The sequence below is a fragment of the Colossoma macropomum genome, unplaced genomic scaffold (genome assembly GCF_904425465.1).
Source record: "Colossoma macropomum unplaced genomic scaffold, Colossoma_macropomum, whole genome shotgun sequence".
In the NCBI taxonomy this organism is placed as follows: Eukaryota; Metazoa; Chordata; class Actinopteri; order Characiformes; family Serrasalmidae; genus Colossoma; species Colossoma macropomum.
The window spans coordinates 939,508-967,353 of record NW_023494784.1 but is presented as its reverse complement, the minus strand read 5'-3'; the positions used below and the strand labels follow the sequence as shown (position 1 = coordinate 967,353).

Sequence of the window (27,846 nt, the reverse complement as noted above, 5' to 3'; positions counted from 1 at the left end):
CGCTGGTGTTGTAGAAAACTGTTCTGACGAGTAAATCTCTTCCCGCACTCTGAGCACTGATACGGCCTCTCTCCTGTGTGGATGCGCTGGTGTGTTCTGAAAGTAGACCTGTCACGAAAACGGCTTCCACAGGTTGAACAATAGTATGGTTTCTCTCCTGTGTGAATGCGCTGGTGCACTTTGAGATTAACTTTTTGAGTAAAACTCTTCCCACACTCTGAGCAGTGGTGAGTTTTCTCCTTGCCAGAAGTTTTACACCTTTGTCTGCAAGTGTGGAGAGTACTAGAGGATGTTTGCTGAACACTGAAACTTGGTTTGGATGCCATATTTTCACATTTCATTTTTCCTGTTTGATGTAAAACCGTTGGATGAATCTCCTGATGTGTGGAGGTAAATTTAAAGTGTGCAGGAAAGTGGACACCAGGAGCAGGAGAAGACTTTCAACAGAACGTCATTCATTTCTAAAAGAGAAAAAGAAATATTCAAAACTCAAAGTGAATGAAGATCATAGAGGATTACATGAGGCAGAAAATATTCAGCTCATTTCAATGAGAAAAAAAAGACAAGGATAAACAATTTTGGTAAAACAAACCAAAAACAAAACTTAAACTCAGGGACAGGCACTATCACTTCTCCCACCACAAAAACTGTGGTTGCTTCAAAATGTGAAAATCTCAGTAGTTGACCCAACAGTTTACCTGCATGAGACCTAGTACAGTAACCAGAAAATTACCAGGATGGCTCATGAGTGAACAAAAGCCAATACATTACTGGGAAATGCAGAACACCTAGATTACAACCATCAAAGTGGAACTTTTCTGTGACAATTTAGTTTAACAGTGGAGTTTTTTAGATTTGTTGTGAGTGAAAACTTTATAGGAATGTATTTCGAACATGATTCTAGAGAGACGTGGCAAAAATCTACCCTTTGTGCATGGCTTCTGCGCAAAAGTGATGCAACATGACCAGCAATCCTCCTGAAAAAAAAATTAGAATCTTTAGGATTAAAACCTGATGGTTTTGCTTTCTAATAAGAATTGGCTTAATGGTTACCATAAGAGACCACCAATTTCCTGTAGGACACCTTTTAGGAAAATATCAAATGCATCTGGAATCAGCTGCAGAACACCTGTTAAACCATTAGAGTCCTTTACACTGTGATATCAACCCATCAGGATAATACTAAATGCCATTAATGACTACTGGACACTTCCATGAACCAACAGCAGGGACAGCAAAACATATGAGCAACACGTTAGATTTTATGGTCCAGTTATCATTATTATTTCCACAGGAGAGCACCTGATTCAAAAATGTAAGAGCTGTTGGTCAATCATGCTGAAGATGTCATGTCATATTTAACAGGAATTTCAGGGAAGGTGTAAACAAGTGCATCCTGCTGAGATACTTTTTAAGGGCCACACATGTAAATGATCCAAAGTGGCCTGGCAATGTACTGGGTTTTAATGTGAAAAGAGCCTATGGCAGTGGTTCTAAACCCTGGTTCTGGAGTTCCCCCTGCCCTGTGTATTTTATTGTTTTCCCTGCTCCCAACACAACAATCTAACTCATCAACTAATTAACAAGCCCCTCCTGAGCTGAAATATGTGCAGGACAGGGGGTTCTCTGGGACCAGGGTTCGGAACCTGTGGCTAATGGCATCCATGGCTGCACACAAGCCTAAGATCCCCAGGCACAATGCTAAGCAGTGGCTAGAGAGTGTACAGCTATTAGACTCAGAGTAAACACAATCTCTAAAGAGATGAGTACTGGAGGAGATACCAGGACTTGCTTTGTGAATCAAACTGAACGACACAGAGGGACTCAGTCACTGTATTGTAGACATCAACTTTGGTGTGGACAATATCATCCCCACAAACACTGTTTCTCAAACAAACCGTGGATCACAAAGGATCAGAGGGTCCTGCTAGTTAAGAACGAGAGAGCCTTCAGGTCAGGAGATAAGGAAGAAACCATGCAAGTGAAGCCTGAGCCAAAAAAGAAACTCTGTGGGAATAGAGATTTACAGGGAGCTGGAGAGCATCCTGCAGCAGAAGGACATGAAAGAGGTGTGGAGTAGAATGAGGACTGTCTCTGGCTACAAACAGACAGGGGAACCAAAGGAAGATGGGATCATTTTCCCCACACTTTACTGTTTCAGGGGACCAGGTGAGGAAAGTACTGGAAAAACTTTAAACAGACAAGGCTGTGGCGTCTGAAAAAAACCCATTTTAAACTTTTACTTTTACCTGGGAACATATTAGTAACTGACACAGGAAGAAGTGTGAAGGCAAGCTGGAGTCAAAAACTTGGCAAAGTTGTCATGGCAATTTCCCTGCATGGTACCAAGTACAATATTAGTAGAAAATTTAATATTAGAGAAATTAGTAGGAGAGTTCATGTGTGACATTATTCAGAAGTGAAGGAGTTGTTGCCTACTGACTCCTGAGAACGTCACTTGTGTTTTCATAGCATGTATGAACAGGGATGGGATGTAACGGGAAGTATTGGGAACATGTATTCAGAATACAGAACTTAAATATCTGTATTCAGTCCAAGTTACATTTTGTAAACACAGTATTCAGAACACAAGTAATTTTCAAATTTTTAAATGTGATCAGTTATTAATCTCAGTGTTACTGAGCTCTGCTAAAGCCTGAGTAGACTGATAAATCAGTGTGATCGTTTATTAATCTCAGCGTTACTGAGCTCTGCTAAAGCCTGAGCAGACTGATAAATCAATGTGATCAGTTATTAATCTCAAAGTCACTGAGCTCCGCTAAAGCCTGAGTAGACTGATAAATCAATGTGATCAGTTATTAATCTCAGCGTTACTGAGCTCTGCTAAAGCCTGAGTAGACTGATAAATCAATGTGATCGGTTATTAATCTCAGTGTTACTGAGCTCTGCTAAAGCCTGAGTAGACTGATAAATCAATGTGATGATCAGTTATTAATCTCAGCGTTACTGAGCTCTGCTAAAGCCTGAGTAGACTGATAAATCAATGTGATCAGTTATTAATCTCAGTGTTACTGAGCTCTGCTAAAGCCTGAGTAGACTGATAAATCAGTGTGATCGTTTATTAATCTCAGCGTTACTGAGCTCTGCTAAAGCCTGAGCAGACTGATAAATCAATGTGATCAGTTATTAATCTCAAAGTCACTGAGCTCCGCTAAAGCCTGAGTAGACTGATAAATCAATGTGATCAGTTATTAATCTCAGCGTTACTGAGCTCTGCTAAAGCCTGAGTAGACTGATAAATCAATGTGATCGGTTATTAATCTCAGTGTTACTGAGCTCTGCTAAAGCCTGAGTAGACTGATAAATCAATGTGATGATCAGTTATTAATCTCAGCGTTACTGAGCTCTGCTAAAGCCTGAGTAGACTGATAAATCAATGTGATCAGTTATTAATCTCAGTGTTACTGAGCTCTGCTAAAGCCTGAGTAGACTGATAAATCAATGTGATCAGTTATTAATCTCAGCGTTACTGAGCTCTGCTAAAGCCTGAGTAGACTGATAAATCAATGTGATCAGTTATTAATCTCAGTGTTACTGAGCTCTGCTAAAGCCTGAGTGGACTGATAAATCAATGTGATCAGTTATTAATCTCAAAGTCACTGAGCTCCGCTAAAGCCTGAGTAGACTGATAAATCAATGTGATCAGTTATTAATTTCATTGTTACTTAGTTCTTTTGAGAAATGATCAAACAAATTATCCCCTCAATAGTGGACGTGTTCGAGTAATAAGTTTAGCAAACTGCATCCTGGTAAAATAACATTTAAGGGCTGCAAAGCCTAAACATTACTGTGTAGATCACAGATTCACTGAATATATCAGCAGAGCCGACCAGGATATGGACCCTCAGAGCTGCCAGATCAATCAAAAGCAAGGAAAGAACACAGCTTTTATATTGGTTTTATAACATCTGCTCATTGTAGAGTTGAGCAATATGAAGGTATTTTTATCGATATCATGAAACATTTTACTATAGTGATAAACAGTATGCTTTTCTGAGCACAGGGGGGATATCATCAGTTCTTGTAAAGCACTGGCCAAATACATGTTTCATTACAAACTGAGACTATTTATATGTGGCATTACTGGTGCATTGTGTCTCCAAGTCAAAACATACGTAATATGCACAGTGAAAATATTGTGATATGATATTTTTGCCATATTGCCAACCCCATGCTTCTCCATAATGGAACATAGAAGGATTTCTCTGTAGAATTAGACTGGCTAGCTAAGTTTCTCAGAAGCAAAGCAGGACTTCTTCACCTAATCTCCTCTGGGTAAAAGCACTGACAATCAAAATAAATGTCTACCGTAAAAATCGTGTATGAAGCATAAACAAAAATCTATGCATTTGCTAAATTTCAACCAAGCTCTGATAATGTATCAGTAAGTCCTCCTGTTCAGTGAAGTCTGGATTAAAGCTGCTCCTGAGCTGGTCTCCATATTTTCACCCTGCTGTTCAGAAAGTGAACCTCTCTCCCAGCGTTAGTGAGCTGGTGCAGTAAAAGCCAATGTAGAGCTGTTAAACTGAGTTGTACCTCGACGAGAGCAGCTCCTGTTCGGCTCCTCCAACAACACTGTAGCAGCGCGGAGGCGTGGACTGCTGACCAGAGCGGAGCTCCTGCTTCTCCGCTTTACTGGGGTTGGAGAAGCTCACTGATACAATTAGCGCCCCCACCTGGACTGCAGGGGGACCACACTGGTACAATTAGCGCCCCCACCTAGACTGCAGGAAAACCACACTAATTAAATAGTTCTTCAGATTGATGGAGAATGTGTTGTATATGTTTCTATACAGAACCTTTTTGAAAATGGTTCTATATAGCACCAAAAAGGGTTCTCCTATTGTAGCCTGACACTGTAACCAAAGCGGAACCATTTTTGGTGCTATATAGAACCATTTTCAAAAAGGTTCTATACAGAAACATACACAACACATTCTTCATGATTATGAAGAACCATTTCACCATGCAGAACCATGCAGATTGTTCTTTAAGTGTTCATGGTTCTACATCAAACCACTGTCTTTACTAAAAAACCCTTGAAGAACCATCTTTTATAAAGGTATACCATAAAGTGAGCCAACTCAATAATCCAGGCTTTGTTCAACAAGCCTGGCTAATTTTTGCCAATTTCGGGTGTACATAAGAATTATGATCTTTAATCTATTTTTAAAATAAAGTACATAGGTAAAAAAGCCAAATGTAAACAAGTATGAATGTAATTCTGAATAATTAAAAATATACAAAAAAAATACAAAAATGTTAAGTAGTTAAATTGTTACTAGTTTGTGTTATGTGTAATTAGATATATCAGCCAGAAACTCAGTAACTGCATAAAGGTGATTTAAATCAGAAGTTAGTCCCCTGTGACTCCAGACCTAGGCTCTGTCCAGTCAAGTCATGGAAAAAAGCAGAGTTGCAAGTATTTTATTTATTCATTTAATTAATTTTTGTATTTAGTTTATGTTCTAAATTGCATCTTCAAAATTGAGTTAAATTGTTTATAAAATGATTGGGTATAAATACAACAATAAAAACAATATTTTACTTCAAAGCAACTACTGTAGCTTTGAACAAGTTCATTATTAGATGATGTACTTTTTTTAGGTTAGACTGTGCCACATTTCATTTTTGATTGTGTACAAATGTCTGTAGTTCTTAAACAGTTAATGCAGTATTTTTGTTAAAAACCTTGAACTAAAGCTGCAAGTCTACACTTCAATCTTAGGTGTTTCATTTCAAATCCACTGCGGTGGTGTGCAGAGGCAAAACTACAAAAGTTCCTAGTGTGTTATGCCAGCAAAAAGCTATCTGAAAGGGAGACGCTGCTGTACAACAATGTTTTGTGATCATTTAGGAGATCAGAGAGTTTGTCAATTATCTCTGCAGCACAGAGTTTACCCTACAGATCCCCAATCTACCTCAATCAAGCAAAAGTTTCTTAATGAAAGGATTATGAGGTGAGCCCAAGAACAGAAACATTAAAATATTGGTTTCAACATTTTTTATTCCATTTCAGAGCCCTGGGCCCCACTAACTTATATTTGAATGAAGCAGTTGCACAAAAACATGTTTAAATTTTGTATTTTTGCAAATACACACAATGAGCCTCATTGTCTAATATCTTCCTTAATGTGTTCTTAAATATGTTCTTGAGAAAGGTCCTAAGAAAAAGTCTACGCCAGATTCATGATGTGTTCTTAAAGAGAACTGTTCTCACCTTTGTGCTCTTGATTGTGTGTAGATTCTGTTCTTACCTAAGAACAAATCCCACATAAGAAAACGTTGGTGAATGTCAGAGTCTTTGTCAAAAGTGTGCAAGTTTTAAGAATTTTGTTCTTAAGGACGGTTGGAGAATGAGGCCCAACTGTATATGTTCAGTAAACAAAGAGAAGGTCTCGGCATATTTCTGCTTGCAGACCTCTAAAAACCTTCACACACCAAAAAATATTCATTTGTGTGGTTAATTCAGGTAATAAATTAATTTGAGCATATGAATAACTGACAAGATCTAAGTGTCGTTCACACATTCATGTCATTTATTTGCGCTGTGTTTAGTGTTTGACAACTTTAATGGTCTCAATCAATCCACCAAAGTCACTTTTATTCTAGTTCCAAACTCTCAGGCTCTGTCATTATGGCAGCATCCCCATTCCTGAATTAAACTTCCTTTTCATATCTGCTTTCCTTGATTTTGCCTTATCTGTAGCCAAGGAGATAGGAACAATGATGAACATGACCTCTATCTTACAGTGCAAAAATAATCAATACAATAGATTTTATTTGAATCATATTCACACACAAAACACGTTACACCACTGATGTAAATCAAATATCACGTGTTCTGATACAACAAACTTGTGTCATGAACTTTCACATCTCTTGGAGCACATTAGTGTGACTTCAAAGTGTTTGAGTGCCTGAAGTTCCGTCCACAGTCTGAACAGTAATACGGTTTCTCTCCAGTGTGAATGCGCTGGTGGGTTTTGAGATAACTCAGGTGGTTAAAATTCCTCCCGCAGACTGAGCACTGATACGGTTTCTCTCCAGTGTGAATCGCTGGTGTATTCAAAAAGGACTGAAACTCTTCCCACACTCAGAACAGTCAAACAGCTTCTTTCCTGTATGAATACGCTGGTGTGTTTGGAGATGATTCACACACTGATACGGTTTCTCTCCTGTGTGAATCGCTGGTGTATTCTGAGAATACTCTGTCGAGTAAAACAAGGCTGGCAGCATTGTGGACAGCCCCTTCCACCCTCTCATGGACTCTTCACCCTTCCTGCCTCTGGCAGAATGTACCAGAGCAGAGTTCCACCACCTCCAGATTCCACAACAGCTTCTTCCCCGAGGCAGCCAGATCACTGAATGCACTGATGCCCCCCAACATCCAACCTTTCCAACATCCATGTGGACTAATCCAGACATTTTTCAACATCCATCTGGACTAGTCTAGATTCTCTCCAACATCTACCTGCACTAATCTATACCCTCTCCAACATCCACTTGGACCAGTCTAGACCCTCTCCAACACCCACTTGTACTAATCTATACCCTCTGCAACATCCATCTGGACTAATCTAGACCTTTTCCAACATCTACCTGTACTAATCTATACCCTCTCCAAAACATCCACTTAGACCAGTCTAGACCCTCTCCAACATCTACCTGTACTAATCTATACCCTCTCCAAAACATCCACTTAGACCAGTCTAGACCCTCTCCAACATCCACCTGGACTAATCTATACCCTCGCCAAACATGCACCTGGACTAATCTAGACCCTTTCCAACATCCATCAGGACTAATCTAGACCCTTTCCAACATCTACCTGGACTAATCTATACCCTCTCCAAAGCATCTACTTAAACCAGTCTAGACCCTCTCCAACATCCACCTGGACTAATCTAGACCCTCTCTAAAACATGCACCTGGACTTATCTAAACCATCTCCAACAACCATCAGGACTAGTCTAGACCCTTTTCAACACCCACCTGTACTAATCTAGACTCTTTCCAACATTCACCTTCCGGTTCCGGTTGAGAGTATGTCCTGCGTATTTGTTGCTGGCACTTCTTGATTATTTACGTGTTTTGTACCCTCCCCCATCTCTGGTCTTCTTGGCTGGCCTCCTTTTGCTTTGTGATCCTTTTGCACTCAGTTTTTATAAGTTTTTGCTCTCCTTGCCTCTTTGTCGGTTGCTCTGTGTTTGTGCTTCCAACTTTACCTCCCTTTCTGCAGTGAGCTCTCTTCTCATGGTTCTGCACCTTTGGCTGCTTCTTTGTGAGTCTTTACTCATTTCTCAAGTTCCTGGCTGCAAATTTTAGATTTGTATAGGTGCTTTACGCATCCTTGCCGTACTTCGGCTGGTTGGTGTTTGGCTCAGCGGGTTGGCTAATGTAGCATAGTTAAAATGATTCTCAACAGAGCTTTATAAAGACGTATGAACATTTTGACTGGATTGTTGTCCTGTTCTTGCTACTGAATAAAGGTGCCATGGTCACTACTGGAGATCTGCTGTTTTTCCTACTCCTTTTCTGCCATGGTGTAACTGTAGCTGGTTTACTGGTTTGTCACTGCAGGACTATGGCTTTTTGCTACATTCCAGTACAACTGTGCAGTTTTTCCTCTCATTATCGCCTGGACTCCTCTACGTACGTGTTATGCCAGTCGCTTTTTCTCCATCTCAATATGTTGTTACCTTATGACTATAGTTATCTAGCTAAGCCCAGGTCCCAGGAAAAAGGTGGTGATCTGGCTGTTGTCTTTAATAGTACACTCAAAATTAACCTCTCTGAGATTCATGAAATTACTTCTTTTGAATTTATGGCCCTGAAATTGGTTGATTGGTCCTCACTCTGTTCGTAATATCAAGACCACTGGTTCTCAGACTTTTTCTGGTCTTCTGCAGTTTTCTCCCCTCTTCTCTATTTTTCAATTCTCTTGCCCTGGTGATACTCTCTAATATCTCTGATATGATATCTCTGTTTAATGGCACCATTTCTGATGTACTTGACCAGCTGGCCCCTCTGAATACTTGACTGGCCCTTTCTAGTCTTTCCTCCTCTTGGTTTACCCCTGAACTCTGTGCTATGAAAACCACACGCAGGCATTTATAAGAAAACTTCTCTCACTGTTCACACATTAGCATCCTAAAAAGTGTCTCTCAGTTATCTCTGACCCCATCTGCCATGTCATTAACATGTCTCTTGCTTCAGGTTATGTCCCTACTGCCCTTAAAACTTCTGCTGTCACTCCCATTCTTAAGAAACCGGGTCTGGATGCAGCCACCCTTGAACACTATCGCCCAATTTCAAATCTGTCCTTTTTAGCCAAACTGTTAGAAAGGGTTGTAGCATCTCGATTGCTGTTTTTTTAATTTTTTTGATAAATAATGATCTTTTTGAACCTTACCAATCTGGCTTTCATACAATGTATAGCACTGAGACAGCACTTCTATGGGTTCTTAATTATTTTCTCCTGTTTATTGATTCTGGTGCTATCAATATTCTGCTCCTCTTAGATCCAAGTGCTGCATTTGACACCGTTAATGATGCCATACTAATCTCCCACTTTTCAGCTATTGACATTTCTGATGCTGCCCTCGTCTAGTTCAGATCCTATTTATCTAATAGACACCACTTTTTTGCCCTTGGTAAGCATAACTTTGCTATCAGTGCTGTAATTGTGAGATTAGTGCAGGTGGATGTTGTACAGGGTATAGATTAATGCAGTTAGATGTTGGAGAGGGTCTAGACTAGTCCAGGTGGATGTGTTGTAGAGGGTCTAGACTAGTCCAGATGAATGTTTTGGAGAGGGTCTAGATTAGTCCTGGATGTTATACAAGGTGTCCCCCAGGGATCAGTGCTTGGCCCTCTACTCTTTATCGTCTATATTTTACCCCTTGGTCAGATCATCCGATGTCAGTGTCTTAATTTTCACTGTTAAATTTACTCTGGTCACTATTGGAAGCAGATCCACCAGGATTAATCTAGATCCACCACAGACTGATCACACACCATCACTGCACACCTGCAAATTCTTCAAACTATTTGAAGCTGCTATGTGTAAACAGGCTCAGTAACTCGTATCATGTCCTAAACCAGATGAACAAGTAGGCACGACCTCAATAAAGATCTACACTCTAGGTTCTTCACAGGTTCTTTAATAAAGACAATGGTTCTATTTAGTTAAAGAACCATTTATATGCTTAAATCATTTTTGCATGGTGAAATTGTTCTTTAGATTGATGAAGAATGTGTTGTATATAGTTCTATATAACACCAAAAAGGATTCTTCTATTGTTACATCCTAAGTGTTACATTATAACCCTTTTTGGTGCTATACAGAACCCTATACACAGCAGTATATCTGGTCAATTCTGCTTAGATGCAAGTTGTACTCTTCAGTGAAGTCTGGATTAAAGCTGCTCCTGAGCTGGTCTCCATATTTTCACCCTGCTGTTCAGAAAGTGAACATCTCTCCCAGCGTTAGTGAGCTGGTGCAGTAAAAGCCAATGTAGAGCTGTTAAACTGAGTTGTACCTCGATGAGAGCAGCTCCTGTTTGGCTCCTCCAACAACACTGTAGAAGATGAACTGAGACGTAGACTGCCGACCAGAGTTGAGCTTGTGCTTCTCCGCTTTACTGGGGTTGGAGAAGCTCACTGATACAATTAGCGCCCCCACCTGGATTGCACGGGAACCACAAGGGGAAATTTTCAACAATTTGTGCCCAGAGAGCAAGCATATATTGATCCACTGTCTTGATAAGATACTGACTGTATGCCACTGCTGGTCCACCCTCTGACAACCCTGAACAGATCACTGTCCTGAATACAAAGTCTACTTTGTTTCCTCAAACATATTTTAAATGCACACAACCATTTATTTTGGAAAATAAAGCAAGACAAATACTACAAACACCTAATAAATTATTGACTAGGCCTAATATAAAATTACTTTGTTCAAAATGTTGTTAACACTGTGCTAGATTATTTATTATTTACTAAACTAATTCATAAAGGATAACGAAAGAAGGAAATAAAGGAGAAATAAGTAAATAGGACGGTGAATATCATTGTATATCATGTATTTGCAAACCACTGCTGTGTTTTTATTTGCATTTTATCTGCAAAAGGGTTTATGAATATGTATATCATACATACAGTCAATGGTTCCATCTTCTCTCTGATCGTAGTCTCTCACTCTTACATTACTTCTTGTGTCAAGGGTAGTAGGACAGTAATTTCCATGTTGCAATTGCTGTTGTTAGTTTGCTGTTTGTTAAAGTATCCAAAAACTATGCTGGACAGTGGCATCAACCACCCAATCTCTAGACTCCAGTGACAGTGGCCTGAGAGGTCATGAATGCACTTGATCAAAACTGAAATTTTGAATATTATGCTACTATTATGAATATCTTCACACATATGCATACATACATACTTACCAGTCATTAAAGATAATAATTATATCATATTTTTCTTACAACATTAATAGTTACCCTCCTTAGAAACTATTCACAGCTGCTTACATACAAATATACATGCATACATAAATACATAGTCATGTAAACTTAAGAAACTGCTGAAAAAAACATTTTTTGTTGTATAACACAATTTCACATGTCGTGGCTTCTCCCCTCCTTCATAGTGCACTTATGATGCTTTAAAGAAACGGAATGCCTGAAGCTCCGTCCACAGTCTGAACAGTAAAATGGTTTCTCTCCTGTGTGAATGCGCTCGTGTAGTTGAAGGTAACTTTTTACGTTAAATATTTTTCCACACTCTGAGCACCGATACAGTTTCTCTCCTGTGTGGATGTGCTGGTGTTTTCGGAGATCATCTGGATTACGGAAGCTCTTCCCACACTCTGAGCACTGATACGGTTTGTCTCCTGTGTGAATTTGCTGGTGTCTTTGGAGATTACTCTGTGAAGTAAACCTCTTCCCACAGTCTGAACAAAGATATGGTTTCTCACCTGTGTGAATGCGCTGGTGCGTCTGGAGATGATTCGGTTGATTAAAGCTCTTCCCGCACTCTGAGCACCGATACGGTTTCTCTGCTGTGTGGATGCGCTGGTGTCTTTGGAGACTACCATGTGTAGTAAAGCTCTTCCCACAGTCTGAACAGTGATAGGGTTTCTCTCCCGTGTGAATGCGCTGGTGGGCTTGGAGATAATTCAGTTTACTAAAACTCCTCCCACACTCTGAGCAGTGATATGGTTTCTCTCCAGTGTGAATGCGCTGGTGTTGTTGGAGATCATTCTTCACAGTAAAGCTCTTTCCACAGTCTGAGCACTGATACGGTTTCTCTCCTGTGTGAATGCGCTGATGTGCTTTGAAATGATACTGTTGATTAAATCTCTTTCCACACTCTGAACACTGATATGGTTTCTCTCCTGTGTGAATGCGCTGATGTATTCTGAGAGTATCTCCATGACGAAAGCTCTTCCCGCAGTCTGAACAGTGATACGGTTTCTCTCCTGTGTGAATGCGCTGGTGTGTTTGGAGATTACTCAGTTTAGTAAAACTCCTCCCGCACTCTGAACAGTGATACGGTTTCTCTCCAGTGTGAACGCGCTGATGTAGTTGGAGAGAACTCTTTAAAGTAAATATCTTCCCGCACTCTGAGCAGTGATACGGTTTCTCACCTGTGTGGATGCGCTGGTGTGCTTTGAGATGACTCTGCTGAGTAAATCTCTTTCCACACTCTGGGCAATGATAAGGCTTGTCTCCTGTGTGGATGCGCTGGTGCTTTCGGAGAGTATCTGCATTACAAAAGCTCTTTCCACACTCTGAGCAATGAAAAGGTTTCTCTCCTGTGTGAATGCGCTGGTGTTTTTGGAGAGTAACTTCATTATGAAAACTCATCCCACAGTCTAAACAGCAATACAGTTTCTCTTCTGCGTGAACAAGCTGGTGTTTTAGGAGAGTATCTCCATAACGAAAGCTCTCCCCACACTCTGAGCAGACATACGGTTTCTCTCCTGTATGAATGCGCTGGTGTCTTTGGAGACTACCATTAGTATTAAAGCTCCTTCCACAATCTGAACAATGAAACGGTTTCTCTCCAGTGTGAATGCGCTGGTGGGTTTTGAGATGACTCAGGTGATTAAAACTCTTTTCACAGTCAGAGCACTGAAACAGTTTCTCTCCAGTGTGAATGCGCTGGTGTATTCTGAGAATACTCTGATAAGTAAAACTCTTCCCACAGTCCAGGCAGTGGTGATTTCTCTTCTTGCCTGCATTTTTCTCAGTTTGTCTGTGAGATGTCTTAGCGTGGACAGTACCAGAGGATGTTTTCTGAGAGCTGGAGCTTCTTTTGGACACCATACTCTCACATTTAATTTCACTGGACTTCAACAGTCTTACGTGTTAGCGTTGGGGGGAATTCTCTTGTTGTGTTGGTGGAGGTAAATTTAAAGATGTGTAGGAAAGTGGACACCAGAAGCAGGAGCAGACTTGCATCAGGACTTCACTTCTAGAAAAGAAAAAAAAATAAAACTTTTTGTTTAAACATATGATAGTAGTGCTGAATTCTGACTCTCATTCGTGTGAACGCCTGTCCCTACAGTAACATGGATGCTACCAATTATGTTCAGAATTTCTGTTATTTTTATTCATGAACAACTGTGATTCTTCAATTTTCTAACTAAAAATATATGTTTTTGGATAGCAACAACAGAAATAAAGAATATAAGCTAGCATTCATATACCTGCAGTATGCACACTAAGGGGATTCAGATTCTGCAGACCAGTCTGAATTTAACACAACAGCTGCTGTCTAAGGCAGGGGCTGGGTGGAGAACTAAGAGAAAGAAAATGACCAAATGGCCCTCCAGGACCATAGATTGCTACCGCTGATCTAAAGTGTCTGCTCACAATTTGATTGTTCAATGAAGCATTTCTTTAATCTATCAGCCACCAACCAACAACCCTCACCCAAACATTACCAGGGCTAAGAGTTCCTAGAAACTTCCTTTTGTGGAAATGAGAGGTTGGACGAGAGGGCCTGGCTCGCAATCTCCATTCTCGTTCATCCCAAAGGTGTTTGATGGGGTTGAGGTCAGGGTTCTGTAAGGGCCAGTCAACTTCTTCCACACCAAACTCACCCAGCCATGCCTTTATGGAGGTTGCTTTGTGCACTGAGGGTTGGTACATTGGTAGGGGTATGGGGATAGGAACCATGGAACCAACAGAAACTTTCAATGGCCTCTATGATTTTTTTCAGCAGGAGTAACAGAAGACCCTCTGTGTTATATGAATAACAGGCTGGGTCATAAGTGTTACCCGACAGAATGGTCAATTGACCCAGTACTGGGTTCATTTTATCTCTTTTCTTTAGAACATTGTCTGGCTTTTTTTGTTTGTTTTATATGTAATATGTTGTTTTTTTTTAACATCAAATTATTCCTCATTAATGACACTGTTCAATAATAGAGAAGACCCACAACAAAACATATACATTTTACACTCCAAAACAGCAGTTCATCAAAAGTAGTGTATCACACACTGAGAGAATAGAGATGATAGAAAGTCTAGCCTAATCAAGTTTGTTTAACTAACGTCAGTCAGCTATATAACTCAGTGGCCAGGCTAAAGTTAACTCCCTACATCAAATTATACAGATAATGTTAATGTCCACTTAAAAATGACCCAATATTCAGCTATAAATTTAGAGAAATATCATATAAAGAGCTACAGCTGTCAGTGAGCCTCCAGTAAGAGAGTGTCAACAAACATAGCAGGCTAACATGGCTAACGTTAGCATCAGTAAATCCTATCAGTCTCACACCACAACCAGAAAAATACAGTTTATAATAACAGATTTTCCTCATGTTTACTGTTTTCACGTAACAGTAAACAGTAAAACGTTCACATTAGGAGGTTTACTGATTCCTGTTAGCCTGGCCTACATCACCTCATCAGGGGGTAAGAATACTGAGCTACTGAACTCACATTAAAAACACAAGAAAACCTTGTAAACACGGTTCCTGCGCTATGCTAATGATTCTCGAACACCAGCGCTGTTATGGTGTGTAAATTAACCTTTAGCAGGTTGTTACTGTGACATCAATCAGGGCAAAAACTCCTCGGCTAAGATTTGGCCTTCCGGTTTTTAGCCGGGAAAGTAAAGAGCAGAGGATGTTTAAAACATAAGGGATGTTTTAATCCAGTTAACAGCTCCACAAAACATCTGCTTACATGTGTATTTTGGTCAGTAGGTGATCCTGCAGAGTTCCATGTGTGGCTGCTGAATATATTAAACACAGCCAGTTGTTGACAAGCCTCCGAAAAAATGATTCGTCTAGGGTTCTTGATTAAAAGCAATAGTTCTTAGAACCAAAAACACTAGACAGCCAATGTAGAGCTGTTAAACAGAGTAGTACCTCAATAAGAGCAGCTCCTGTTCGTCTCCTCCAACAACACTGGAGCAGCGCGGAGCTTCTGCTTCTCCGCTTTACCTGGGGTTGCAGAGGCGCCCTGATACAACAGGCGCCCCCACCTGGACTGCAGGGGAACCACACTGTTACAATTAGCGGCCCCACCTGGACGGCAGGGGAACCACACTTAGGTGAACCATCAGGCATTTTGGGCCCCATCACCACAGGCCTCACAAACCCTGAAAACATAACACTGTGCAGAGACGCACGCAACATTCTGTATACAGTGCAATTTACTATGTGATGCAAGCCTGATACCCTCAATAAGAAATGAGCTGAAGGCCATCTTTTGCAGGTTAAATGTAATTTTAATGGTAAAATCTTTGAATTGAAAATTGTCTTAACATAAATGAATAGTAATAAAAGAAATTCCCTTGGACATTCTGCATTAATGACAACTGACATGTCATTCAGCACAATACTGCTTACCTCTTTCTTCAGTTGGGAGACAAGGCTGGTTCATTGGTAGGGGTATGGAGAGAGAAAGTAGGGTTGGTACTTGGTAGGGGTGTGGAGAGGGGGAGACAGGTCTGGTTCATTGGTAGGGGTATGGAAAGTGGGAGTAGGGTTGGTACATTGGTAGGGTGATGGGGATGGGGAGACGGGTCTGGTTCATTGGTAGGGGTATGGGGATGGGGAGACGGGTCTGGTTCATTGGTAGGGGTATGGGGATGGGGAGACAGGGCTGGTTCAATGGTAGGGGTATGGGGATGGGGAGTAGGGTGGGTACATTGGTAGTGGTATTGGGATGGGGAGACAGGTCTGGTTCATTGGTAGGGGTATGGGGATGGGGAGTAGGGTGGGTACATTGGTAGCGGGATGGGGAGACAGGACTGGTTCATTGGTAGGGGTATGGGGAGGGGAGATGGGTCTGATTCATTGGTAGGGGTATTGGGATGGGGAGACACGGCTGGTTCATTGGTAGGGGTATGGAGAGGGGGAGTAGGGTTGGTTCATTGGTAGGGGTACAGGGATGGGGAGACAGGACTGGTTCATTGGTAGAGGTATGGAGAGGGGGAGACTGGTCTTATTCATTGGTGGGGTATGGAGAGAGGGAGTAGGGTTGGTACATTGGTAGAGGTATGGGGATGGGGAGACAGGGCTGGTCCATTGGTAGGGGTATGGGGAGGGGGAGACAGGTCTGATTCATTGGTAGGGGTATTGGGATGGGGAGACAGAGCTGGTTCATTGGTAGGGCTATGGGGATGGGGAGACAGGTCTGATTGATTGGTAGGGGTACCAAGTACCATTCATGCCTGGTTTGGAAGCAAGACTGTACCATTTCATGTATATGGGGAGTAATGCAGAGGCTCTCTGGATGTTTAGTTTTTGACAAAAACAAGAAAGGAAAAAGAAGCCATTAGTTATATATGTACATTGTAAATAGTATATTCTATTAATGATGAAAGGTTAATAATTTAATATTGAAAACATTTTAAGATTTCTTTAGAGCCCGTCAGTCCCAGGCCCTGCTTTCATTTAAGACAGAAAGATGAATGGTTAAACAGAATGATGGCTAAATTAAGGCCCAATCCCAGTTCACCCCTTGCCCCTACCACTTAACCCTTAGCCCTCTGTTTTGTGCGTTCACGTCTAGGTTTAGGGTGTCCCAATTTTTGTTGAGACAGAGGGGTAGGGCGAAGTGTTTGGGCTACATGGCCCTCCAAATGGAGGTTTTTCAGAGACTCCAAAAAGAGAGTTATGAGAAAAATAAACATTGTTTTATCTTAGTTTAATGCCGTTTCAGTGTGTTATGGTCATTTTCTTCATAACAAGCATAAAAGAATCGCTAATAACATGCTAATGTCTCAGTAGCTAGCTAGCTACCTTACCCGTTCCACCTTAAACAGGTCAGCAGTATTGACGCCTGAAGCGCCAGAATGTAACTGCTGCACCATTTAAGGTGGAACAGGAAAATTTGAACAAGAAGCTGGTGAATATCTGACTTCAGCTTCATATCACTGAAGAATTAGGGGGGGTGATAATAAATAATTGTCCCCCTCTTTGAAGGCATACGATGCCCTAAATGTAACTAAAGCCCAGCAGTGAGGAGCTGAACTTTTCCCTTTTCCTTGCTATCACTGAAGACGGGCCGGGTTGCCTACAGAGCAGCACTAGTAGCTGTTAATGAAGCAATGTTTTTTGTTGTTTTTTTTGGAGTGTTGTCCCATTTCATAGGGCAAAATTTCAACCATTAGGGTGACACTCTAAAACAACGGGTGGGGTTAAAAAGAAGAAATGGGATTGGGCCTAAATGTTTTAACATCTTTTCTATTCTTTTTTGGAGTAAATATAGAGCATAAACCGAGCCACTCCAATTTCTGTCATTTATACTGAGATTACTTATCCTAGGAGAATCACTCATAAACATTGCAGACGTCCTGAAGTAAACTGGTATTACCCCACCTGCCCATGGAAAACTAATCCTGTCCCAATAAGGCTTAAGAGAGGAAAAAAGATGGTATCAGTTTGGTTTGGGGAACGCAGACACTTAAGGTTATGGTATCGGTATCGAACATGAAAAAGCGGTATTGGTCCACTCCTGATACATACATATACATTCAACTGAGCTTAAACTGCTAAAGAAAATTATGGTTTTATAACACAAATTCATGTGCTGTGACTGTTTTTCTCCTTCATAGTGCACTTATGATGCTTTAAAGAAATGGAATGCCTGAAGCTCCACCCACAGTCTGAGCAGTAATACGGTTTCTCTCCGGTGTGGATGCGCTGGTGTATTTGGAGATGACCCATTTGATTAAAACTCCTCCCGCACTCTGAGCAGCGATGAGGTTTTTCTCCGGTGTGAATGCGCTGGTGTAGCTGGAGATAACTCCTTAAAGTAAAGCTCTTCCCGCAGTCTGAGCACTGATACGGCTTCTCTCCGGTGTGGATGCGCTGATGTGCTTTGAAATGACTCTGCTGATTAAAACTCTTCCCACAGTCTGAGCAGTGAAAGGGCTTCTCTCCTGTGTGGATGCGCTGGTGTATTCGGAGAGTGTCTCCAGTACAAAAGCTTCTGCCGCAGTCTGAACAGCAATACGGTTTCTCCTCTTTGTGAATGCGTTGGTGTCTCAGGAGACTACTGTGTGTAGTAAAATTCTTTCCACACTCTGAGCAGGGATACGGTTTCTCTCCAGTGTGAATGCGCTGGTGTGTTTGGAGATGATTCTGTCGATTAAAGCTCTTCCCACAGTCTAAGCACTGATACGGTTTCTCTCCAGTGTGAATGCGCTGGTGTATTCTGAGAATACTCCGCTGAGTAAAACTCCTCCCACAGTCCAGGCAGTGGTGATTTCTCTCCTTGCCTGCATTTTTCTCAGTTTGTTTGTGAGATGTCTTAGTGTGGAGAGAACCAGAGAATGTTTTCTGAGTCCTAGCGCTTCTTTTGGACACCATACTCTCACACTTTATTTCACCTCACTTCAACAGTTTGACATGAAGGAAAGTGGACACCAGCAGCAGGAGAGACGTGCAACTGGACAGCACTTCTGGAAAAGAAAAAACAAATTACTTTTAAGTTCAGTGGAACAACATTAATCAGGACTGTGCCTCATGCACATAATGTTCAGCAGTTACATAAAATGGCCAATTCTGAATTAAACAGAAAAACAAACCAAAAATAAAGCTTTAATGGTTCTCAGGCCGTTTTGAACAGCTGTAGGGATGAATTCTGACTCCCCTTCACTTGAACAACAGTCAGTCCGTGTACATCACTGTTGTCAATTACGTTCAGAATATCGGTTATTTTTATATATAAGTAACTGTGATTCTTTAATTTTCTAGCTAGAGATTTATGTTCATGGATAGCAATAACAGAAATAGGGAATATAAGCCAACATTCATATAACTGTTCCCTCCATAACCCTCCAGGACCGCAGTTTGCCACCCCTGGTCTGCTCACAATTTGATTGTTCAGTGAAGCATTCCTTAATCCGGGGGGTGTCCAATCTTATCCACAAAAGACTGGTGTGGCTGCAGGTTTTCACTCCAAACTAGCTGGTGCACGCCTGATTCTACTTGTTTGATCAGTTGGTTTCAGTCTTCAAACTGCTGACCAGGTGATCCACTGACCAACAACCCTCATCCAGGAACTATTTCCCATTACCAGGGCGAATAATCACTAGAAACTTCCTTTATTATCTGCTTTCCTCGGTTTTGCTTGCAACAGTCCCATATAGATATATCAGCAGAGCTCACTAGTATGGCTACCAGATCAAGCAAAATCAAAGAAACCAGTCCATTCAACTGTTCAGACAGTCAAGCTCTTGGGAAGAAAAAAAACTGGCTAGCTTGGCTACCAGAAATGTTCTAAGGAAGAACACATACAACTCTAAATTTTTATGTGAACCTTCTATTTTATCAATATATCTGCCCATATATTGACACTGTTTATACCTGTTAGCACTGCTCAACTTCATAATGTAGCAGAGAAACATTTCTCTTAGGGATCAACTTGGCATGGTTTGCCCAGAAGTAAAGTAGTAATTCTCCTCCAAACCTCCACAAGACAGAAGCACTGAAAACCAAAGTACAGTCAATTAACAGGGGTGTCTGAAATATATATTGTAAAGAAAACTGACAAATGCTGTACATTTAGCACCTCTGGGTTATATGAATAACCCCACAGACTGGGTCATTAGAGTTACCCTAATATATGGTCACTTTGTTCCATCACTGAGTTACTGTCTGACTTCTTTTGTTTGTTTATAATTTTATGCTATGCATTATTTATTTTCCCTTCACCATACTATTATTGGCACACACTAAATGAAGTTTATAGTTTACTTTTGTTTTCCATCATTATCGAGTGTTTATTTCTCGTTATTGTGACGAAGTGAAGAGTAAAGAATGTTTACAAGATGAGTGATGTTTTTATCCAGTTAGTCTCTCCACGTTACATCTGTTTACATCTGCATTTTGGCCTGTAGATGATTTTATCCTGCAGTGGCTGATGAATAACTGAAATACAGACAGCTGTTGAGTTGCTGACAAGCGCCCAGCTGTACACATAAAGATGGTTCTTCAAGGGTTCTTTAAGCAATGGTTCTATTTAGACCATGAATGCTCAAAGAACCATTCGCATGCTTAAACGGTTCTTTGCATGATGAATTCTTTCTTCAGATTGATAGAGAATTTGTAAAAAGGGTTGTGCTTTTAACAGAAGAATCCTATTTGGTGCTACATAGAACTATTTTCAAAAATGTTTCTAAATACAGCCATACACACTCCATCAATCTGACATTTCACCATGCAAATAACCATTTAAACATGTAAATGGTTCTATATAGAGCCATTGCCTTTACTAAAGAACCCCTGAAAACCGTCTTTTTAAGAGTGTGGCTCATCTAAAAACCGCATTAGTAAACACAACACTGAGGTTCAGCTCATCTGCGCTCCTCATAAACACTGTATTTCTGACAGCACTTTAATGCAGCATTAAACCCCCCACAGGCTCAGTCCAGCGTTTGGGTAGAAAACAAGCTCTGATAATGTATCTGTAAGTCCTCCAGTTCAGTGAAGTCTGGATTAAAGCTGCTCCTGAGCTGGTCTCCATATTTTCACCCTGCTGTTCAGAAAGTGAACATCTCTCCCAGCGTTAGTGAGCTGGTGCAGTAAAAGCCAATGTAGAGCTGTTAAACTGAGTTGTACCTCGACGAGAGCAGCTCCTGTTCGGCTCCTCCAACAACACTGTAGCAGCTCGGAGGCGTGGACTGCTGACCAGAGCGGAGCTCCTGCTTCTCCGCTTTACTGGGGTTGGAGAAGATCACTCAGACAATTAGCGCCCCCACCTGGACTGCAGGGGGACCACACCGACACAATTAGCGCCCCCACCTTTGCCACTGCTGGTCCCCCCTCGGACCACCCAGATTACTGTCCTGCATACAAGCTTTAACTTGTTTTTAATCTCCCCAAACAGATTTTGAATGCTCAGCGACCTTTATTTTAGGAAATTAACTTAGACAAACATTATAATATATAAAATGGTTTTATAGAAAATGTTGTTGCTGACACTGTGTAACAAAGTGTAACTAAAGAAAGGAAGGAAGGAAAAATCAGTAAATTGGACTGTGAGTGGAAACTGAGTGATGATAAGTGGAATTTTGTCTAATACTCTGCTTAACCAACGGTCGGCCGCCCAGAAAACGCTGAGCAAAACGCCAGTGGACCACCAGCTTTGCCATCAGTGGGCCAACAGTGGACTACTATCCTCTTACTATCAGGGTAAATAAAGTTGCAACGCAAAAAAAAAAAAACAGTTACAGATCACACTAGAATTAGCCCACCCACCAAAATGACCATTACATTTCATTCTATGATTAAAATTGATACACGCACTGTGGATGATTATTAAATAATCTCATATATATATATATATATATATATATATATATATATATATATATATATATGTATATATATATACCATGTTTTATTTCTTTCATAGAGCAGAATGTGAGCTTTTCCCACAGGTCCATTTCTCTCTAAAATTATCAACCAGCAATCAAATGTTTGCAATCAAATGTTTGCAGTGAGGTCGGTTTAGCAGTGCTCTCACCATCAGCTCACTGTGTTCACCAGCACTGCTACCAGTTTAGCCTTAAACTGGTGTTAAATCTGAACCAGTGATAGACTGTGTGGGAAAAAAAACACAACAGTTAACCGTGAAAAAGATTCAGTGTTTTTGCTCGATGTTCCTCCTCATTTCTCGACTGTCCAATCAGCGCACTGCATGAGTTAGAACGAACCAATTACAGTGAAGGAGACGGAAAACATGAGAAGGGTCTGGCTGCCGTTCAGGATCTACCGTGTTCTGTGGTTGCTATGGCAACGCGAACGTCCATTCCGTGCCCTGCTCGCGGTACTGCTAGCCAATCGCAGCGCAGGAGACGGGAATACAGAACCGAGCTGAGATCCACGCACAGCATTCGGAGTATGTTACTCAACAGTTTTAGGTACAACAAGCTACTCATATTTTTCCTTGTTTCTTTGCTGAATATTTCTGCTCACTCCTGTAAAATCCTGCTGTTCCTTTCAAAGAGAATTCCACACACAAACCATTTTCCAAAATGTGCTCATCTGCATTTTTAAAATTAAGCTTTATTTAATAAAAGTCAGTGCAAAATCATCAGTGACAGAACACAAGATGTGAATATTTCATACAATAAGTGCATTTTACCCACAACGCAGTTCAAAAAACATCTTAAGAAGGAAACATATTTCTTTACACTTCATATCCAATAAAGTCCGAGGACGTTTTCTTGTTTGTCCAAAGTCTTTATTGTTTTAATTCACAGATAACTGGTTTAAAAACACTTTCTGAAGGTATCTGCTGTAAGTTCAACAGCTCAACAGCTGAACAGTCAGTCTGGGATAAACAGTCAACAGAATAAAAGTCTCTGTTGATGTAAGAAAGTTACACTCTGAACACGGCACCTTTATAATTCTTCTACAATCAGACTGAACAATAATCTGATTATCACGCTACCAAACTTTTAATGTCTCATGGCTCGTTATCAGTTTAGTCCGTATACAGCATAAGCGTGAAAGAATTTTGCATAAATCAGCATTTTTGTCATAGTGCAAATGCAGTAAAACACCCCAAAAATGCGTACAGTTGTGATGTGAAAAATGGTGTCTGAATATTTCCCATTTTTGTGTTGTTTATTTGCTTTGCATTCGGTCTGTAAGAGCCTTAACATTCTCCGCAAAGTCTCTTCATCCCAGATCTAAAATCTCTAGTTGTGCTATTTTATCTCCAAGCATTGTTTGGAGATGAGCATGAATGAGTTCTTATCTCAATCAGAACAACCTTCTCGAGGAATATTCACCTAAAGCCTTGGTTTCACTACACGACTTTTAAAGTCCTAACAGATTATAACGGACTGGGCGTCTCACACTATCACACTGGTTTTTGCAGATTTTTTGGGCAACTGAAATATTGGGGATCCACACTAAATGATTAGGGATCACACACTACATTTTCAGCTGCTGGACCAAACAGAGTTCACAGAACTCACTGAACTCATGCGTTCTTCTGTTACTAGGAGACACAAATAAACGAACATGGAGCTGCTGCTGCTGTTTTCTCTGCCGTTCGTGCTACAAACAAAGTAAAGAAGCAACAGGTAAACAAAATTTGTTTAAGTGAGAATCACTGATTTAAAAATGTGATCAGTGGGTAGTTTTAAATATACATAAACTCGATTGTGCCTTAAACTCAAATCAATAAAAAGCTTCGCTCCACACGTGAGAGACTTTTCGCCATTTTTATTTGTTTACTTGCTGTATTTTCTTCTTTTTTACTCTTAGTTTTCACTGGCTGTTGCAGGAATTAGTTCAGATTGAGTCATTGGTTAGTTTACACTAGATTACGCTCAGAGTCAGGGTGAAAAAATTAAACGTTTGATAAACTTGGACTGGTCTGAAACGCGATCTGCGCCCCTCGCACGGCACGACACGACACGACTCGACTCGACTCGACTCGACTCGACTCTCTCTCTCTCTCTCTCTCTCTCTCTCTCTCTCTCTCTCTCTCTCTCTCCCTCCAACTGTCGACCCCGACTGACCCAAAAACCTGCAGACTAGAGCCGACCAGCTCAGACTCGGCCAGACTGAGAATCAGGGCTAAAATCAGGGTAAAGGTCATGTAGTGTAACCCCGGCTTAAGTAACCGTGTCTTCAGAAAATAAAAGAGAAACACAACTGCAAATAGATTTGAAAGTCTTGATTAAACAATAGATGCATGTGCTTCTATATAAACAACATTACAACGACAAATAATTACTGTAAAAACAAACAAATAAGAAACATCATGCGTTTTGATACAACAAACTTGTGTCTTGAACTTCCACATCTCTCGGAGGACACCTGTGTGACTTTAAAGTGCGTGAATACCTGAAGCTCCGCCCACACTGAGAGCACTGATACGGTTTCTCTCCTGTGTGGATGCGCTGGTGTCTTTGGAAACTACCATGCGTGGTAAAGCTCTTCCCACAGTCTGAGCAGTAATACGGTTTCTCTCTGGTGTGAACGCACTGGTGTGTTTCAAGATGACACTGTGTAACAAATTTGGCTCCACACTCTGAGCAGCGGTACGGTTTCTCTCCCCTGTGAATGTGGCCGTGTCTTCGGAGATTGCTGCTTTCGTTAAAACTCTTACCACAGTGCGAACAACGAAAGGGTTTCTCTCCAGTGTGAATGCGCTGGTGGGTTCTGAGATGACTCAGGTGGTTGAAACTCTTTCCGCAGTCTGAGCACTGATACGGTTTCTCTCCTGTGTGAATGCGCTGGTGTATTTGGAAAGGACTCAGGTGAGTAAATCTCTTCCCACACTCTGAGCAGTGAAACGGTTTCTCTTGGTTTCTATGGATGTACTGGTGTCTTTCGAGATTACATGCATCATTAAAGCTCCGCCCACAGTCTGAGCAGTGAAACGGTTTTTCTCCTGTGTGAATGCGCTGGTGTCTCTGGAGACTACCATTGGTAGTAAAGCCCTTTCCACAGTCCGAGCACTGAAAGGATTTTTGCCCTGTGTGAAGGCGCTGATGCATTCGGAAAGGACTCAGGTGACTAAATCTCTTCCCGCAGTCTGAGCAGTGAAAGGGCTTCTCTCCTGTGTGGATGTACTGGTGTTCTTGTAAATGTCTATGTCGAGTAAAGCTCCTTCCGCACTCTGAGCAGTAATACGGTTTCTCTCCTGTGTGGGTCCGCTGGTGTCGTTGAAGATTACATGCATCATTAAAACGTTTCCCGCATTCAAAGCAGTGATACGGTTTCTCTCCTGTATGAATGCGCTGGTGTCTTTGGAGACTACCAAGTGTAGTAAAGCTCTTCCCACAGTCTGAACAGTGAAACGGTTTCTCTCCTGTGTGAATACGTTGGTGTGTTTGGAGATGATTCAGTTGGTTAAAACTTGCTCCACACTCTGAGCAATGAAATGGTTTCTCTTCTGTGTGAATGCGCTGGTGTATTCTGAGAATACTCTGCTGAGTAAAACTCTTCCCACAGTCCAGGCAGTGGTGATTCCTCTCCTTGCCTGTATTCTTCTCTCTTTGCCTGTGAGATGTCTTGGTGTGGAGAGAACTAGAAGATGTCTTCTGAGAGCTAGAGCTTCTTTTGGACACCATACTATCACACTTCATTTCATCTGACGTATTACTGTTGGGGGGAATTCTCTCGATGTGTTTGTGGAGGTCAATTTAAAGGCATGCAGGAAAATGCACACGAGGAGAAGACTTGCAGCAGGACAGTATTTCTGGAAAAGAAAAAGAAAATTATTATTTTTAAAAACCAATGTGAAACAACATTATTCAAGACTGTACTTAATGCACACATTGGGCCTCACTCTCCAATCATTCTTAAGAATAAATTTCTTCTTAATCCCACTTATGCAGTTTTCATGAAGATTCTAACGTTCATCAATGTTCTCTTATGTGGAATTTGTTCTTAGATAAGAACAGAATCTACACACACTCAGGACCACAAAGATGAGAACAGTTCTGCCCTTTAAGAACACATCATGAATCTGACTTTTTCTTTCTCAAGAACAAACTTAGAGACATATTGATGAATAAGGCTCAATGTTCAGTTGGTTTTATATAAAATAACCAATTGAACAGACAAAAGGTAAAACAAACCAAAAACAAAGTTTTAATGGTTCTCAGTTTTGAAACAGGTATAGGGCTGAATTCTGACTCCCCCACATGTGCAGACCACAGGTACATGGACGCCACTGATTAAGTTCAGAATTTCTGTTATTTTTATTCTCGAACAGCCGTTATTCTTGAATTTACAAACTATATACACTGATGTGCCACAAGTCATGGCATAGCAGTGTGTAAACTGGTTATGAAGTGGTGTTGCCTCAGGGGACAGCTTAGGAACACCCACACCTGTTATAGCTGTGAGATGTTATCTTGTGAGTGAGGTTGAACACTGGCCAGAGTGCTCATGACAAGGTGACGTGAATTATCAGAGCTTGAACGAGGCAATATAGTGGGTGCCAGATGGATGGGACATTCCATTTCTGATTGTGCGGGCATTTAACATTCCTTGATCCACAGAGTCACTTGTGTACCAGGAATACATCATAGAAGGCATTACCACCTACAGTGGACAGCACGGTGGCTGCCCACAGGTGTTTAATGATCGTGACCGGCAGTGTCTGGCTAGAATTGTCCGACAGGCAAGTGACCCTGGCAGAAATTACATTCACATTCAGTGCAGAAGGCCCCACCCGCATACCCCACAGTTCAGTGCAGCATTCTTTAGCTGCACTGACCTGTCTATTTTATCAACTCCACTTACTATATAGGTGCACTCTGTAGTTCTACAGTTACAGACTGTAGTCCATCTGTTTCTCTGATACTTTGTTAGCCCCCTTTTACCCTGTTCTTCAGTGGTCAGGACCCCCATGGACCCTCACAGAGCAGGTACTATTTGGGTGGTGGATCGTTCTCAGCACTGCAGTAACACTGACGTGGTGGTGGTGTGTTAGTGTGTGTTGTGCTGGTCTGAGTGGATCAGACACAGCAGTGCTGCTGGAGTTTTAAAAACTTCAGTGTCACTGCTGGACTGAGAATAGTCCACCAACCAAAAATATCCAGCCAACAGCGTCCTGTGGGCAGCGTCCTGTGACCACTGATGAAGGGCTAGAGGATGACCAACACAAACTGTGCAGCAGCAGATGAGCTATCGTCTCTGACTTTACATCTACAAGGTGGTCTGACAAGGTAGGAGTGTCTAATAGAGTGGACAGTGAGTGGACACCGTGTTTAAATACTCCAGCAGCACTGCTGTGTCTGATCCACTCATTCCAGCGCAACACACACTAACACACCACCACCACATCAGTGTTACCGCATGTATATAATTTCTTATCCCAAAATTATTGCTCAGTAATGACAAACTGTTCACTAATAAAAACAAAAAACTAATCAGAAAAAAACAAGCATAAAATGGTTCTATACAGAACTCATGGTTCAAAACAGAACCCCCTCCTTCACTAAAAAAAAACCTGAAGAACCATCTTCTGGCTGTGTGTGAGTTCGAATACAACACTGAGGTTCAGCTCATCTGCGCTCTCGTAAATATTTATGACAGCACTTTAATGCAGCATTAGATGTATCTGTAAGATAACGTATCAGTAAGTCCTCCAGTTCAGTGAAGTCTGGATTAAAGCTGCTCCTGAGCTGGTCTCCATATTTTCACCCTGCTGTTCAGAAAGTGAACATCTCTCCCAGCGTTAGTGAGCTGGTGCAGTAAAAGCCAATGTAGAGCTGTTAAACTGAGTTGTACCTCGATGAGAGCAGCTCCTGTTCGGCTCCTCCAACAACACTGTAGCAGCTCGGAGGCGTGGACTGCTGACCAGAGCGGAG

General features: G+C 41.3%; 1 protein-coding gene across 7 annotated transcripts; it reads right to left on the bottom strand.

Annotated features, from left to right (window-relative positions):
- Window positions 1-207: 207 nt before the first annotated feature.
- Window positions 208-27,846, bottom strand: LOC118811087 (gastrula zinc finger protein XlCGF26.1-like). Of its 7 annotated transcripts, XR_005007462.1 has the most exons (6): window positions 15,413-15,499; window positions 12,002-13,503; window positions 10,566-10,708; window positions 6,242-6,278; window positions 4,558-4,740; window positions 208-461 (listed from the first exon to the last, which is right to left on the bottom strand). XR_005007462.1 is itself a non-coding variant. In XM_036575329.1 (5 exons), exons 2-5 carry the CDS (start codon window positions 25,609-25,611, stop codon window positions 11,643-11,645), a joined length of 3,303 nt encoding a protein of 1,100 aa, XP_036431222.1. In that variant the 5' UTR covers window positions 25,612-25,724; window positions 27,767-27,846; the 3' UTR covers window positions 11,110-11,642. The 7 variants fall into 7 exon arrangements, 4 of the variants coding, with proteins under 4 accessions (XP_036431215.1, XP_036431222.1, XP_036431192.1 ...); XR_005007461.1 differs by lacking the exon at window positions 6,242-6,278 and having other exon boundaries at window positions 4,558-4,745; XM_036575329.1 differs by lacking the exons at window positions 208-461; window positions 4,558-4,740; window positions 6,242-6,278; window positions 10,566-10,708; window positions 15,413-15,499 and adding exons at window positions 18,123-18,710; window positions 24,347-25,724; window positions 27,767-27,846 and having other exon boundaries at window positions 11,110-12,874; window positions 12,983-13,200.

What these genes read in the sequence shown, in the direction of transcription:
- LOC118811087 (XM_036575329.1), bottom strand. Translation starts at nt 25,611, where the DNA reads ATGAAGTGTGATAGTATGGTGTCCAAAAGAAGCTCTAGCTCTCAGAAG. An exon ending in AGGTATTCACGCACTTTAAA is followed by an intron (nt 18,711 to 24,346) that starts GTCACACAGGTG and finishes GAGTATTCTCAG; the next exon opens with AATACACCAGCGCATTCACA. An exon ending in ACCGTATGTCTGCTCAGAGT is followed by an intron (nt 12,875 to 12,982) that starts GTGGGGAGAGCT and finishes TTCATAATGAAG; the next exon opens with TTACTCTCCAAAAACACCAG.